The 15,205-nt window shown below is 38.3% G+C and overlaps 1 protein-coding gene across 2 annotated transcripts; it reads right to left on the reverse strand.

Moving 5' to 3' along the window:
• Positions 1 to 2,325: 2,325 nt before the first annotated feature.
• Positions 2,326 to 13,496, reverse strand: MED1 (Mediator complex subunit 1). 2 transcript variants are annotated; one of them, XM_073985936.1, is made up of 5 exons: positions 13,224 to 13,496; positions 11,972 to 13,161; positions 11,781 to 11,913; positions 8,598 to 10,675; positions 2,326 to 4,004 (listed from the first exon to the last, which is right to left on the reverse strand). In XM_073985936.1, exons 1-5 carry the CDS (start codon positions 13,264 to 13,266, stop codon positions 3,855 to 3,857), a joined length of 3,594 nt encoding a protein of 1,197 aa, XP_073842037.1. In that variant the 5' UTR covers positions 13,267 to 13,496; the 3' UTR covers positions 2,326 to 3,854. The 2 variants fall into 2 exon arrangements, with proteins under 2 accessions (XP_073842037.1, XP_073842036.1); XM_073985935.1 differs by having other exon boundaries at positions 2,326 to 4,009; positions 13,224 to 13,490.
• Between the last annotated feature and the right edge of the window lie 1,709 nt (positions 13,497 to 15,205).

Genomic DNA, 15,205 nt, shown 5'->3' on the forward strand with positions numbered 1-15,205 from the left:
TGTGGTCTATGGAAAGGTGAAAAAATTCTTTTAAAAAATCCACGTTTTGTGGTCTATGGAAAGGTGAAAAAATTCTTTTAAAAAATCCACGTTTTGTGGTCTATGGAAAGGTGAAAAAATTCTTTTAAAAAATCCACGTTTTGTGGTCTATGGAAAGGTGAAAAAATTCTTTTAAAAAATCCACGTTTTGTGGTCTATGGAAAGGTGAAAAAATTCTTTTAAAAAATCCACGTTTTGTGGTCTATGGAAAGGTGAAAAAATTCTTTTAAAAAATCCACGTTTTGTGGTCTATGGAAAGGTGAAAAAATTCTTTTAAAAAATCCACGTTTTGTGGTCTATGGAAAGGTGAAAAAATTCTTTTAAAAAATCCACGTTTTGTGGTCTATGGAAAGGTGAACAAATTCTTTTAAAAAATCCACGTTTTGTGGTCTATGGAAAGGTGAAAAAATTCTTTTAAAAAATCCACGTTTTGTGGTCTATGGAAAGGTGAACAAATTCTTTTAAAAAATCCACGTTTTGTGGTCTATGGAAAGGTGAAAAAATTCTTTTAAAAAATCCACGTTTTTTGGTCTATGGAAAGGTGAAAAAATTCTTTTAAAAAATCCACGTTTTGTGGTCTATGGAAAGGTGAACAAATTCTTTTAAAAAATCCACGTTTTGTGGTCTATGGAAAGGTGAAAAAATTCTTTTAAAAAATCCACGTTTTTTGGTCTATGGAAAGGTGAAAAAATTCTTTTAAAAAATCCACGTTTTGTGGTCTATGGAAAGGTGAACAAATTCTTTTAAAAATCCACGTTTTGTGGTCTATGGAAAGGTGAAAAAATTCTTTTAAAAAATCCACGTTTTGTGGTCTATGGAAAGGTGAAAAAATTCTTTTAAAAAATCCACGTTTTGTGGTCTATGGAAAGGTGAAAAAATTCTTTTAAAAAATCCACGTTTTGTGGTCTATGGAAAGGTGAAAAAATTCTTTTAAAAAATCCACGTTTTGTGGTCTATGGAAAGGTGAAAAAATTCTTTTAAAAAATCCACGTTTTGTGGTCTATGGAAAGGTGAAAAAATTCTTTTAAAAAATCCACGTTTTGTGGTCTATGGAAAGGTGAAAAAATTCTTTTAAAAAATCCACGTTTTGTGGTCTATGGAAAGGTGAAAAAATTCTTTTAAAAAATCCACGTTTTGTGGTCTATGGAAAGGTAAAAAAATTCTTTTAAAAAATCCACGTTTTGTGGTCTATGGAAAGGTGAAAAAATTCTTTTAAAAAATCCACGTTTTGTGGTCTATGGAAAGGTGAAAAAATTCTTTTAAAAAATCCACGTTTTGTGGTCTATGGAAAGGTGAAAAAATTCTTTTAAAAAATCCACGTTTTGTGGTCTATGGAAAGGTGAAAAAATTCTTTTAAAAAATCCACGTTTTGTGGTCTATGGAAAGGTGAAAAAATTCTTTTAAAAAATCCACGTTTTGTGGTCTATGGAAAGGTGAAAAAATTCTTTTAAAAAATCCACGTTTTGTGGTCTATGGAAAGGTGAAAAAATTCTTTTAAAAAATCCACGTTTTGTGGTCTATGGAAAGGTGAAAAAATTCTTTTAAAAAATCCACGTTTTGTGGTCTATGGAAAGGTGAAAAAATTCTTTTAAAAAATCCACGTTTTGTGGTCTATGGAAAGGTGAAAAAATTCTTTTAAAAAATCCACGTTTTGTGGTCTATGGAAAGGCGAAAAAATTCTTTTAAAAAATCCACGTTTTGTGGTCTATGGAAAGGTGAAAAAATTCTTTTAAAAAATCCACGTTTTGTGTTCAGGAGGAACTTGAAAAAATTCTTTTAAAAAATCCACGTTTTGTGTTCAGGAGGAACTTGAAAAAATTCTTTTAAAAAATCCACGTTTTGTGTTCAGGAGGAACTTGAAAAAATTCTTTTAAAAAATCCACGTTTTGTGTTCAGGAGGAACTTGAAAAAATTCTTTTAAAAAATCCACGTTTTGTGTTCAGGAGGAACTTGAAAAAATTCTTTAAAAAAATCCACGTTTTGTGTTCAGGAGGAACTTGAAAAAATTCTTTTAAAAAATCCACGTTTTGTGTTTAGGAGGAAATTGGAAAAATTCTTTTAAAACCACTTTTTGTCTTCAGGTAGAACTTGAAAAAATTCTTTTAAATATTCACGTTTTTTTGGAGGAGGAATTTGAAAATTTTCTTTTAAAAAATCCACATTTTTTATTATCTTTACCTTTAGAATGTCCTCTCCGCAGTCTGCTGGTCCCTGAAAAATATTAAAAAATTCCCATTTTGGTGGTCTGTTGTTTGAATAATGAATGCCCATTGAAAATCCGTGTCATTTTTTAAAATAAAATTATTCGCTTTTTTATTAAATATTAATTTTTTTCTTATAACAAAATTCATTTTCTTTTTTCTTCTTAATTTTCTTCTTTACATTTTCTTAATGAGAGATTTTGAAAACACAAAATTACCAACAACAATATAATTTAAGCCAAAAATACACAACTACAAATTGCCTAAGAACACTTTTGAGAGGCTTGTGCTTAGAATGGTAGGCCAACGTTAAGCCTTTACATCACTAATGCTCAAAATTAAACATCAAACAGGTGATTCCGTGGTCCATGAATTGGTTGCAATTGTAAATCCTTAAAGAGGATCCAAATTGAAATCACATCACAATGAACGAGATAGGGGAGAATAATTTATGCCAAGCTATTGACTTTGTATGGCGGCTGCGAAGGCGCGACAGGTAACAAATAAGTCCCAAAGTAAGCCAACAGACACTGTCATTTACTTGCCAGGGGAGGTGTGGTTTTGGGTCCTTGCACCGCCATTAGTGACTCATCGCCAATGTGTGATGCTGTACTCGCCGATGTCTTTGTATTGGAGTTAAGGAAATTCAGTGGTGTGGATTTATTTGAGTTTGAGGTTAATGTGCATGCAGAGGATGTTGAGGAGGACGCTGATGATGATGATGTTTGATTGGTTGTGGCGGGTGATTTTAAAATATGGACGGATACAGATGATTGTGTGGCACTGCCAGAGTTCGCTGCTGCTATTGTACTTCCAGCTGCTGGATTTGTGATACTGCTGCTTGATGTACTTGTTGCTGCTGCTGTTGTTGTTGTACTTGTATTATTACGTTGTGATAATTTTGGTATTTGAAATTTTGAATTTAAACCTTTCATAAAACCCTCCATGTTGGCGGCCATTGTGGGTGAGGCATAATGCAGAATTTTCAACATATCTGCCTGATGATCTAAAAGTGAGGCCGGCTGGGAATGTGATGATGAGGTATAGGGTGTTGGCAATGCCGGTGAGGTGGAAGCACTGTGGGATTTCTTTGAAGATTTCCTGGAATAATCTCCAAAGGAGTTTGTACTGTGACTTTTAGAGAGGCCATAACCACCTGAAGATGATGACGTGGAGGAGGATGATGAGGATTTTGTACTTAGACTTCCAGAGGAATTGGATTTTTGAAAGGTGTGTTTTGTTGTAGATGATGATCTCGATGAAGATGATGACGAAGACGACTTCTTTGAGGCCGGTCCACTTGATACCCCAGGTTTCAAACCAGTATGGGCCTTTTTACTTGAAGTGGAACTTGAGCTTCCGGTTCCATGAATAGAAGGAGAACCCAAACGTTGTGATGATTTTGAACTGGAGGATTTACTACTTGAATTTGCACTGCTGGATGAAGATGATGATGCTGATGAGGAGGCAGAGTAGGAGGAAGAGTTGGTGCTAGAAACCTTACTTATGGATGAACTGGTTTTGTTGATGGTCATTTTTAAACCCTCTTGACTTGTCTTAACCATATATTCATTATTGTTTGGTTTCGTTTTACCACCACCCATTTTCTCCTCACTACTGATGCCAGGGTGAGACATTGGCACTGTTACCTGTGACCGTTGCTGTTTGACCTTGTCCTGTTGCCGTTCCCCCAAGTCCCCCGCCACCGCCGACAACGTTGGAGATTTGGATATTGTTGCTGTAGTTACTGTCGACGTCATCAAACTAACCTGACAAATGCGAGATCAATGGGAAATTTCCCAAATATCCAAAGTAGAACAATTAATTGCCAACAGACCAGACAGTAAGTGGTAGTAGCATGTAGTTGTAGAAGAAGAAGGACAACAACAACAACAAGTAGTAGAAGTTTGACAATTGAAAGAGAAAAAGACAAAAAAAAAAAACAAATATTTTGCATTGATAACAAAAGTAAATTTACAATAAATTTTTTAATTAAATAAAACATAATTTTAAATTTAAGTGCATGCACAATATGTTATCTACAAAAACAAATTCTCTCTAATTTGAGGTTATGTATGCACATACATACATATTCCTTTAATTGCCATATATGCAACAACACTTTGCCACATGCATCAATTATAAGGGGATTATGTGAAATATACACTACCTTAGTTATATACTTATACATTCGCACATACACACGCTCACTTGCCAGCAGTATAAATTTGTTTACCATTTTTGAGGATTTTCTTGTTTATATTTTTTGAGGTTATGTTTTTCGCAATTAAAAATTCTTGGAAAATTTTCTTCTCTTTTCTTAAAATTCTTTGTTAATTGTATCGTACTTTTTTTTTCGAACGTTCCCAAGGCCACACTTACCCGCCCCTGCCGACCGAGGGGACGACCTCCCCATAACGTGGGGATCGCGTACACACCATAATCCGAATCATGGTGGGGCAGTATGTTTAGGGAGAATACCAGCTACAGAAAATTCTTCAGCCAGCAATAAGGGTATTAATTATTAGACATTTCTAACCTCATTTACATGCATGTTTACCAACATACTTACTACTTGGCATTTCTCCAAATCTCTTTGTTGATGTTTGTTTAAGTAAATATTTTATTTTTGATACTTACTTGGCTTACATTGCAACACAGGTGCATGAAAGGAGCAGACATACAATAGTGTCTTGAATAACATCAAAAAAAAAAAATTAGCAACTTTTCGTAAAGACGAACTGAACTAACCTCAAACTTTCTAGAAGAAAAAATATAACCAAAATGGAGAAATGTCAATTAACTCAAAGTCGCTTCTTCGTCAGACACTTTCCAAGGGAAAGGGTGCTTCTTGAGACCCTTTCTAAAGGAAAGGATGCTACTTTAGACCCTTCCCATGGGAAAGGGAACTCCTTTAGACCCTTTCCAAGGAAAAGGATGCTTCTATAGACCCTTCCCTTGGGAAAACGGTACTTTTTTAGACCCTTCCCATGGGAAAGGATGCTTCTATAGACCCTTCCCATGGGAAAGGGTACTTCTTTAGACCCTTCCCATGGGAAAGGGTACTTCTTTAGACCCTTCCCATGGAAAAGGGTGTTCTTTAGACCCTTCCCATGGGAAAGGGTGCTTCTTTAGACCCTTCCCATGGGAAATGGTACTTCTTTAGACCCTTCCCATGGGAAAGGGTGTTCTTTAGACCCTTCCCATGGGAAAGGGTGTTCTTTAGACCCTTCCCATGGGAAAGGGTGCTTCTTTATACCCCTTCTAAGGGAATGGGTGTTTCTTTACTCTTCCATAGGAAAGGGTGTTCTTGGAAAGGTCTAATTCCATGGGAAAAGGTGCTTCTTTAGACCCTTCCCATGGGAAAGGGTGTTTCTTTATACCCCTTCTAAGGGAATGGGTGTTTCTTTAGACTCTTCCATAGGAAAGGGTGTTCTTTGAAAGGTCTAATTCCATGGGAAAAGGTGCTTCTTTAAACCCTTCCCATGAGAAAGGGAACTCCTTTAGACCCTTCCCATGGGAAAGGGTGCTTCTTTAGACCCTTCTCATGGGAAAGTGTGATTCTTTAGGCCCTTTCCATGGGAAAGGGTGATTCTTTAGACCCTTTCCAAGGGAAAGGGTGCTTCTTTAGACCCTTTCCAAGGGAAAGGGTGCTTCTCTACACCCTTTCCAAGGGATAGTGTGCTTCTTTAGGCCCTTTCAAAAGGAAAGGATGCTTCTCTACACCCTTTCCAAGGGATAGTGTGCTTCTTTAGGCCCTTTCAAAAGGAAAGGTTGCTCCTTTAGACCCTTTCAAAAGGAAAGGTTGCTCCTTTAGACCCTTTCAAAAGGAAAGGTTGCTCCTTTAGACCCTTTCCGAGGGAAAGGGAAATCCTTTCCAAGCGAAAGGGTGCTCCTTTAGACCCTTTCCAAGGGAAAGGGAACTCCTTTAGACCTTTTCCAAGAGAAAGGGTGCTCCTTTAGATTCTTTCCAAGGAAGAGGGTGCTCCTTTAGACCCTTTCCAAGCGAAAGGGAACTCCTTTAGACCCTTTCCAAGCGAAAGGGAACTCCTTTAGACCCTTTCCAAGGAAAAGGATGCTTCTATAGACCCATCCCATGGGAAAGGGTGCTTCTTTAGACGCTTCTCATGGGAAAGGGTGTTCTTTAGACCCTTCTCATGGGAATGGGTGTTCTTTAGACCCTTCCCATGGGAAGGGGTGCTTTTTTAGACCCTTCTCATGGGAAAGGGTGTTTCTTTATACCCTTCCATGGGAAAAGGTGCTTCCTTAGACCCTTCCCATGGGAAAGGGTGCTTCTTTATACCCCTTCCAAGGGAAAGGGGTACTCCTTTAGATCCTTTCCAAGGGAAAGGGGTACTCCTTCAGATCCTTTCCAAGGGAAAGGATACTTCTTTAGATCATTTCCAAGGGAAAGGGTGCTCCTTTAGATGCTTTTCAATGGAAAGGGTGCTCCTTTAGATCCTTTCCAAGGGAAAGGGTGCTAATTTCCCATGGGAAAGGGTACTTCTTTAGACAGTTCCCATGGGAAATGGTGCTTCTTTAGATCCTTTCCATGGGAAAGGGTGCTTCTTTAGATCCTTCCCATGGGAAAGGGTGATTCTTTAGGCCCTTCTCATGGGAAAGGGTGCTTCTTTAGACCCTTTCCAAGGGAAATGGTGCTACGTTAGACCATTTCAAACGGAAAGTACGGAAAGTGTGCTTCATTAGACCCTTTCGCCCGGGTGTTAAGCGAACACGTGCCCATCGGTGTTTCAGGTTTGCAATACAACGGAGCCTCGGTCGAGCCAACAGACCTATCCTTCCCTAGGAGGACGCCTTGACGGATAAAGCTCTAGATGAAAAGGTGATCGATTACTCTCCCACATCTCCAACCATCAATAGTAGCAAGTAAGGCTCGGGAACGAAAGGATAAGAGCGGCAAATTATTGCTACAAATTTGTAAGATTGAAGCTTTCTTCGCTTCGTGATGCGCTTCGAGAGGAAGTATTCTCACGTTGAGAAGTCCGAAAAGCAGGTGGTCTCAAGCTGTCCAGCATCACCTATGACAGTCGCAAAAGCTGCTAGGAAAAAAGGAGGTCTTTTGCTGTTCACAGTCAGGGTCTTTTTCTTCCCTACGTCTCTGGCTGACTTCCGTATCGTCAGATTTTTTGTAGTTTTTAAACTTCGTCAAAATATATCAGTTGCACACTCATGCATGGTTCCTCGAAAATGCAACTAAATGCATCAGAAATAAATATGCCTAAAAATCCATAATTTTCTTAGTTTCGCTTCTAAAAATCAAATCTCTTTCGTTTGTCCTCGAATTAGCGGTAGTTTAGGTACACTTCTCGGATCGGGTTGGGAGTTTTTTGCGCTGGTAGTGTTTGTTATACTGATCACAATGATATATAGTTTTCCGGGGGTAAGTCCATACTTCCCAAGATATGGGTCTTTTTCTTTTCGGAAAATATTTCAGGAGCACACCTCGGATCGGTTTGAAATTTGTATCATAGGAAAGAAGGACTACCTATGCTACAAAATTCAAACTAAATCTTGATCACAATGATATAAAGTTTTCCGATCCGACAAAAATAATGGCGACAAAGTAAAACCAAGACCCATATCTCAGGAAGTATGGACTTTCCCCTGGACTACTATATATCGTTGTGAGCATGATAAGAAGGACTACATGTGGCAAAAAAATCGAACCGATCCAAGAGATGCTCATTATCGACACATGTTCCGCAACGGACTTCTGCAAGGGATGCACCAAAAAGCTTACTTGCTCCGTTGTTCCATGAAATAATACACATGCATGCTTTTTACTCCTCAACCAAAATAAAACCAAGTCCAAAAGTTACAAAAATCCATAAGGGCACAAAACTTTCAATTTTATCCAACAAACTACCACAAACAAAACAATAACAAAAACAAAAGTAGTGGGCAGCAGAAAAGGAACAAAACCAAAAGATTTATTTTTGTTAATTTGCCAACTCATAAGGAGAAAAATAAAAACACAAGCCGACAAAATAATCATGTTAAACAAACTACAAGTAAAAGCTTTTATAGGAACAAAATTGTCTTTATATATTTTTTTCATTCTTTTTAAATTAAATTAATTGCAATATTATTATTTTTGTTGTTGTACATAAAAATCAATTAGGTATCAATTAAGGCTATAGCATTTTTTACATAACTCTTAACAGAAAGAGGTATAAAGGCAACTAATAGGAGTGACCAATACAAAACAAAATACACACAAGTGGAAGTAAAGGTGATTGTGGTTTGGGTTGGGGGTTTGGGAATAGCAACGTTAATATGCAAGCCAATAAAAACAAAGCAACAAAACTGTGTTTAAACTGTAATGAGGTGACTTACCGCAGTGGTAACACCTTTACGCATGGCTGTATTCAAATCCATGGCAGAAACCGAATTGGAACTGGAGGAGACACCGGTATTAAAATTTGCGGCAGCTGATGCAGCAGACATTAAGTTTAGACCGGGCACATTTTTCATTTGTTGCATTTGATTGGAATTGACACCCATGCTAGATTTAACAGCTGCGGCTGCAGCAGATTTGACAGCTGCCACAACATTTGTATTAGCCAATGATGATGAGGATGAAGAAGAAGAACCAATTGAGCAGGAGCCGACGGACGAGGAAGTATTAGAATTTGCCATGGAACGTACCAAGGCGGCACTACTAAGTACAGATGAAGCCGTTATGGAGGAGCCTGAAGAACTAGATGATTTATCTCCCTTGGGACTGGCAGCAGCGGCACTTTTCAAGGTGGACATGCTGGGTTTGCCCGAGGAGCCATGTTTGGGTGAATGTGTGCCAAATGGTGATTTGGGACTATTCGAAGCGGTATTGTGTTTGGGACTGCTATAGACAGGTGAATGTTTGGGGCTGGGCCTGGCCGATAGTGAAGATCCCGCAACCGAGGAAGCCAATAAACCTCCCGAGGAGCCTTTGGGCGAAGATGAGGGGGAGGAGAATTTCCTAGCCACGGAATTGGCATCACTGGATCCGGCGGGTGAATTTTGTCTTGAGAATATTTTCTCTGGTGGTCCCATGGGTGAATCATCTCTGCGCTTCTTTCGTTTCTTGTCTTTTTGGCCATCTGAGGAGGAGGAGCCACCATCCAAGTTACGTTTACTGCTTGACGAAGTCATAGAGGAGGAGGTGGAGGTATTGACAAGGGAAGCGGAGGAGTTGGCATTTGTTACCAAGCTACTGATATTAGCCATTGCTGGTGAAGAGTTATTCGGGTTATACGATGGTGAACTAGAAGGTTTCTTGTCCTTATTGTTGTGGGCGGGCGAAGAAGACCCCGCATTAATTGGGGTTATGGTAATTGTACCGGAACCACCACCACCCCCGGTATTTATGGGGCTGTTTGAATTATTACCCTGTCCCGTCAAGGGTATAATTTCAATGCCTCCGGTACGTTTCACATCCAACTGTGTAGTGGGTGCCGTTGCTGCCGTCGGATTGGTGTTATCCGCATTAATGGGTGTTATACTAACCGTATTCTTGAGACTTGCGGTTTTATCTTTCCAAATGTTTTTATATTTATCGGCAATTTCATGTTCTGCAATCTGTTGTTCCAATTGTTGTTGCTGCTGCTGGAGCTGTTGTTGTGTTTGATGATGGCCCAAAGAGTTAATTTCGAGATTAGATTGCATTAAATTGCTAGCAGCCAAGGAATCGGTTGCTAAGTTTGTTGTAATGGTTGTGTTTTGACTCTTTGGGCTCTCATGAAAATCCTCCTGCTTAAGTTCAGTTTTGTACTTTAGATAACCGGCAGTGGCGGCGGCCGAAGCATTTGACATTTGTGGCAATAAACCACCCATAGCACTTGCTCCCATACCCAGCGACCTTTGTTGCTGCTGCTGGATATTACCCGCCGTATTGGGTTCCATTTTAATATTGACCCCACTAGACATAGAACCACCTGCTGCAGACATACGCTGCATACCACCAACGCCACCGCCACCACCACCACCTGGATCATTTGTACCAGCTCCAGTTATATTAAAATTTCCATATGAACTGTGTGCATTGCCTCCTAAACCTCCTGCACCTCCCACACCAACTCCTCCTCCGCCTACACCTCCTGCTCCAGAAATATTGGAACCACCACCCATTCCCGCTCCAGTGGTGGGAGTTCCACTCATATTACGTTGAAACATATTCATACGTTCTTGATCCCAAAATTTTAGCAGTGCCCGAATTGTTACCGGTATGGAGAGACATTTCTGAGCTATACTCGTCAATTTGATTGATAGCAACTCATAATTGTGGCTAATGCTATAGATACTGCATTGAGGTTTTCCGCTGCGTAAATCGAATTCTACTGTGGCCATAGATTCTTCATAGGGATGTTGTAGAGCCACGGAGATTTGTTGGAATGAAATGGCATTGACCTCCAACACGGTGGTGGATTCTAAATCTGAAAGACAGAAGAAAGAGTTTCGTTAAGATTTATTGAAGGTATTCGCACTACTGAAGACCTTAATGGAAGAAAACCTTTAATGTCTTACTATAAAATAGCTTTACAGAGGGTCTTTTTACTATAGGCGACCTTTATTGAAGGTCTTCTTACCATAGAAGACCTTCAAATATGGTCTTGTTACAAAAGAAGAAATTCATATAAAGTCATCTTACTATAGAAGACCTTCATAGAAGGTTTACATACGTTCACAGAAGGTCCACTTACTATAGAAGACCTTCATGGAAGGTTCTCTCGCTATAGAAGACCTTCATAGAATGTCTTCCTTCTATAGAAGAACTTCATAGAAGGTCCTCTTTATATAGAAGACTTTCATAGAAGGTTCACTTACTATAGACGACCTTAAAGAAAGGTAAACTTACTATAGAATATCTTCCTAGAAGGTCCACTTACAATGGAAGACCTTCATAGAAGGTCCACTTACAATAGAAGACCTTCATAGAAGGTAATCTCACTATAGAAGACCTCCATAGAAGGTCTACTTACTATAGAAGACCTTCATAGAAGGCATCCGTTCTATAGAAGACCTACTTATAAGGTCTACTTACCACAGTAGACCTCCAAAGAAGGACCACTGACTATATAAGACCTTCATAGAAGTTCCTCTTAGTTTAGAAGACCTTCATAGAAGGTGTACTTAACCTCCAAAGAAGGACCACTTACTATAGAAGACCTTCATAGAGGGTGTACTTAATGTAAAAGACCTTTATAGAAGGTCAACTTACTATAGAGGACCTCCATAGAAGGTCCACTTATTATAGAAGACCTCCATGGAAGGTCCACTTACTATAGAAGACCTTAATAGAAGGTGTACTTAAGATAGAAGACCTCCATACAAAGTCTACTTACTATAGAATACCTTCTTAGGAGGTCCACTTACTATAGAAAGCCTTCGTAAAAGGACCACTTCAATGATGATTTCCTTTTCTTAAGGTTTTGCGTATAGGGAAGACGTTCTACAAGTGACTTTTATAGCGAGTACATTATTTTTTTCATAGAGGAAAGAAGAAGATTCCCAATGAAATCTTCCAGTTCTACAACTTACCAACAGCCACCTTGGCTTGAGGTCTTACACAGCTAGCCAAAAGTGAGTAAAACAATGCCATTTTCTTAAGAAACTCCAAAATCTTATGGACCTGAGAAGGTTCTGTGAAAGGTACCGAATGGATAAGCGTGGACTGCAAAGAAAATTTTAGTTAATTTCATACAATAACAAAAACTCAGAAATCTACCCACCTTCATTAATTTATTCTCGGTAAAATAATAACAATGCGTCTGATCCGGCAGATGGACAAATAAGCCCTTTTGATTAGTTTTCGTCTGTTGTTCCGATGCCGTTTGTATTATCAAACTCATAATATTCGTTATTATCGGTGGTTTATTTTGTGATTCCAGTGCCGAAGATGATGACATAGTGGGACTATTTTCATTTCCAGCTGCTGGACACAAACCCATTGCCCTTAGAGTGTTGTAACAAACCGGCAGAGGTTTATTTAAACGTAAAACAAATGTGGCCGGTAACAGCATTGAATTCATTTGTGTCAATGGTGCAAATACCGGCATATCCATACCAGTTTGAGGATCTTTTGAAAATGTCACAGTGGGTAATATTTGCAACTTGTTGGCTGACGAAGCTTCCAGATTGACGGTTACACTAAATCCAATACTTTTATTGTTAAATGTATCCAATGTTATGGGTTGCAGAGTTTTACTCTCCACCGATATTAAATCATAGGGTGAGACAAAGTATACCAAACGCATCGGATGACCACCACGACGTTGCATTACAATACCCACTGCAGAATCTTGCAAAACCTGGGCAGCATCCTTGGAGAAGTTTTGCATTTGAAAAATATTATACAAATCCGTTTCCATGGCCTGCATGGCATCGTAGGCCTTTATCTTAACCTTGGATTCGGCATTTAGTTGATATATCGATGAGAAACCCTCCAACTGTGCTGTAAAATCAGCAAAGTCACCACGATTTAAACAATCCACCAGTTCACTGCAAGACTGTTGCTCCACCTTGGATTCATGATGCACCTTAACATCAGTCAGTGAACCATTCGAGTCCAAAAGTATCTCCAAATAAAACATATCCGTGGATATAAACAACGCCTTTGAGTCATCGGAAAATTTCAAACTCAACTGGCGTGAAAGACTTTCTAATCTCTCCACCAATCCTTGACGGGAGGTGACCTTAATGCAATGTTGCATATTATCAAGACATTTTTGTAGATTTGCCTTTTCCACGGCGTCTAGAGGGTAACGTTTCTCCAGCATTCCCATGCGCATAGCCTTGGAGAGTTCCGGAAAGGTTTTGTGCTGTGACGAATGAGAACGTATGCGTTCCATCAGCAATTCACGTTGCCATTGTTTGTTCTTTTCTGCCGTCGCAGGTAGATTCGAAAGAAGATTTGTAGTGCCTATCAAAATATGTGGAAGAGGCGTAACAAAGATAATGTGAAGCTGAGACATCTAGACTTACCTCCTCCCACTCCAGTTAAAGGCTTTATATTTAATGATGCCATATTAACTCGAAAAACTACACTACTTTCTGCCGTTTTATGACAAATATTATTCCCTTAATATTAGCAGGCCTTACAGCCTATAATTTAGCTGTTTTTTGTATTTGTTTAAACAAGATCAATTTTGTTGCAAAATAATTTCCATTGTTAAACGCTCTTTTTTCCTACTCCTGCCAGAAAACAAATGCGGAATGACAGCTTCTTTCTTCTTCTTTCTTTTGAACATCGTTCGTACATTTTTTCAATATTATCGATAACGATAACACTGATTTTTTGTTATCACAAAGGGAAGTAAACCCAACAGAAGTAGGTAGCTTGCTCTAAAGGCCCCCATTCATTTATCTTTTCTGTATGTGTGACTGACAAGTGTGTAGCACGAACCATCAGTCAAGTCTAAAAATCTTGAGTTTCTCCTCCAAACATGAATGAATTCTACGTTTTTTGTGTTCCTACACCAAAATTATTTTCTGTTTTTCAAAATTGTTTATTGACAATTTGAAAATAAATACAATTCACCCAGACTGATGGGGGTTCATTTTGAAATCAAAACTATTTTGATTTTCATCAGTCTTCAAAAACTCACACATGTAGCCTATTCCCGTACTTTATAAAGTGGTAAAATTCGTAAAAGTCGTAAACGATTTTCATATAAATTTTGTGTACGGGAACGTAAAAAGTGTAAAAGTGGTAAAAATTGTTAAAACTTTTTAGTTCTGGAACAGAACTAATCATTCTCAAATTTTGGAAAATGTACACATATTTGCTTCGTTCCAGAACCTGCAAGGAGCTACGATTTTTTACTACGATAGCATTTTTCTCTTTATTTTATCGGAAAAAATAGTAAAAATTAGTAGATTCTTGCAGTACTGGAACGGACCAATTTTGTTATTGTGTTGGTTTTGAAACACATGCTCTGTTGCAGAACCTGCAAGAAGCTACTATTTTTTACTACGATAACATTTTTTCCTTTATGGTATCGAAATTTTTACTATATTTTCCGAAAACATAAATGGTCTGTTCCAAAACTGCAAGAATCTACTAATTATTACTATTTCTTCGACAACATAAAGGGAAAAATGTTATCGTAGTAAAAATAGTAGCTTCTTGCATGTTCTGGAACAGACCAAATGCCTTGTTCTCCGAACGACGATAAAATGTGTCCCATCTCTAAGAAATGAAAGTATTTATCGAAATAAATAATGTCATGTTCATACCAGGATTTTAATCACGTTGTTCGCTCTCATAAGCTTTGTTCCTTTACTTTTTTAATGGCAAGAGTGGTAAAAGAGAAAAGTGTCAAAATTGTTCAAAATTGCTCTCTCATGAACATTTTTACCAGAAAAGTAAAGAAACGGCAGCAATGTCAGAAAAAACATATGGTCTGTTCCTTTACTTTTGAAAATAGTAAAACCGGCAGAAGTAGTAAAAGTTGTAAACTGCTCCCATATGAATTATACGGTGTCTAAAGTAAAGGAACGCTTTCCGAGTAAAAAGTGGTAAAACATGAAGATTCTTGCACGTAAAGGAACAGAGCTATAAAAAAATCAATTTTCGTCTTTTATTTCACAGTTTTTAATTTAGTGTTGTCAGTGTTCGACTTTTTCTTCGGTCAATCGTCAAACAAAAGTCGAAAAATCAGTTCTGCCATTTTCTACCTGCAGAAATTTTTCTGGTAGCCTGTGGTAGAAGAGAAAGCCATTTTCGCTCTCTCTCCCCTCTTACTCTCTTAAAAATTGTTTCCAGTTTTGCCACTTTTCGGGGTTAAGGGACGCTTTGCAGGTTAAAAATGGTAACAAATGGTTAAAATGGTAACAAATGGTTAAAATGGTAACCTCAGGTAAGTAAAGGAACACAGCTTACGATAACATTTTTATACCCTCCACCATAGGATGGGGGTATATTAAGTTTGTCACTACGTTTGTAACTACTCGAAATAATCATT

Source organism: Musca autumnalis, unplaced genomic scaffold (genome assembly GCF_047663935.1).
Source record: "Musca autumnalis isolate F117 unplaced genomic scaffold, ASM4766393v1 scaffold_4, whole genome shotgun sequence".
Taxonomy (NCBI): Eukaryota; Metazoa; Arthropoda; class Insecta; order Diptera; family Muscidae; genus Musca; species Musca autumnalis.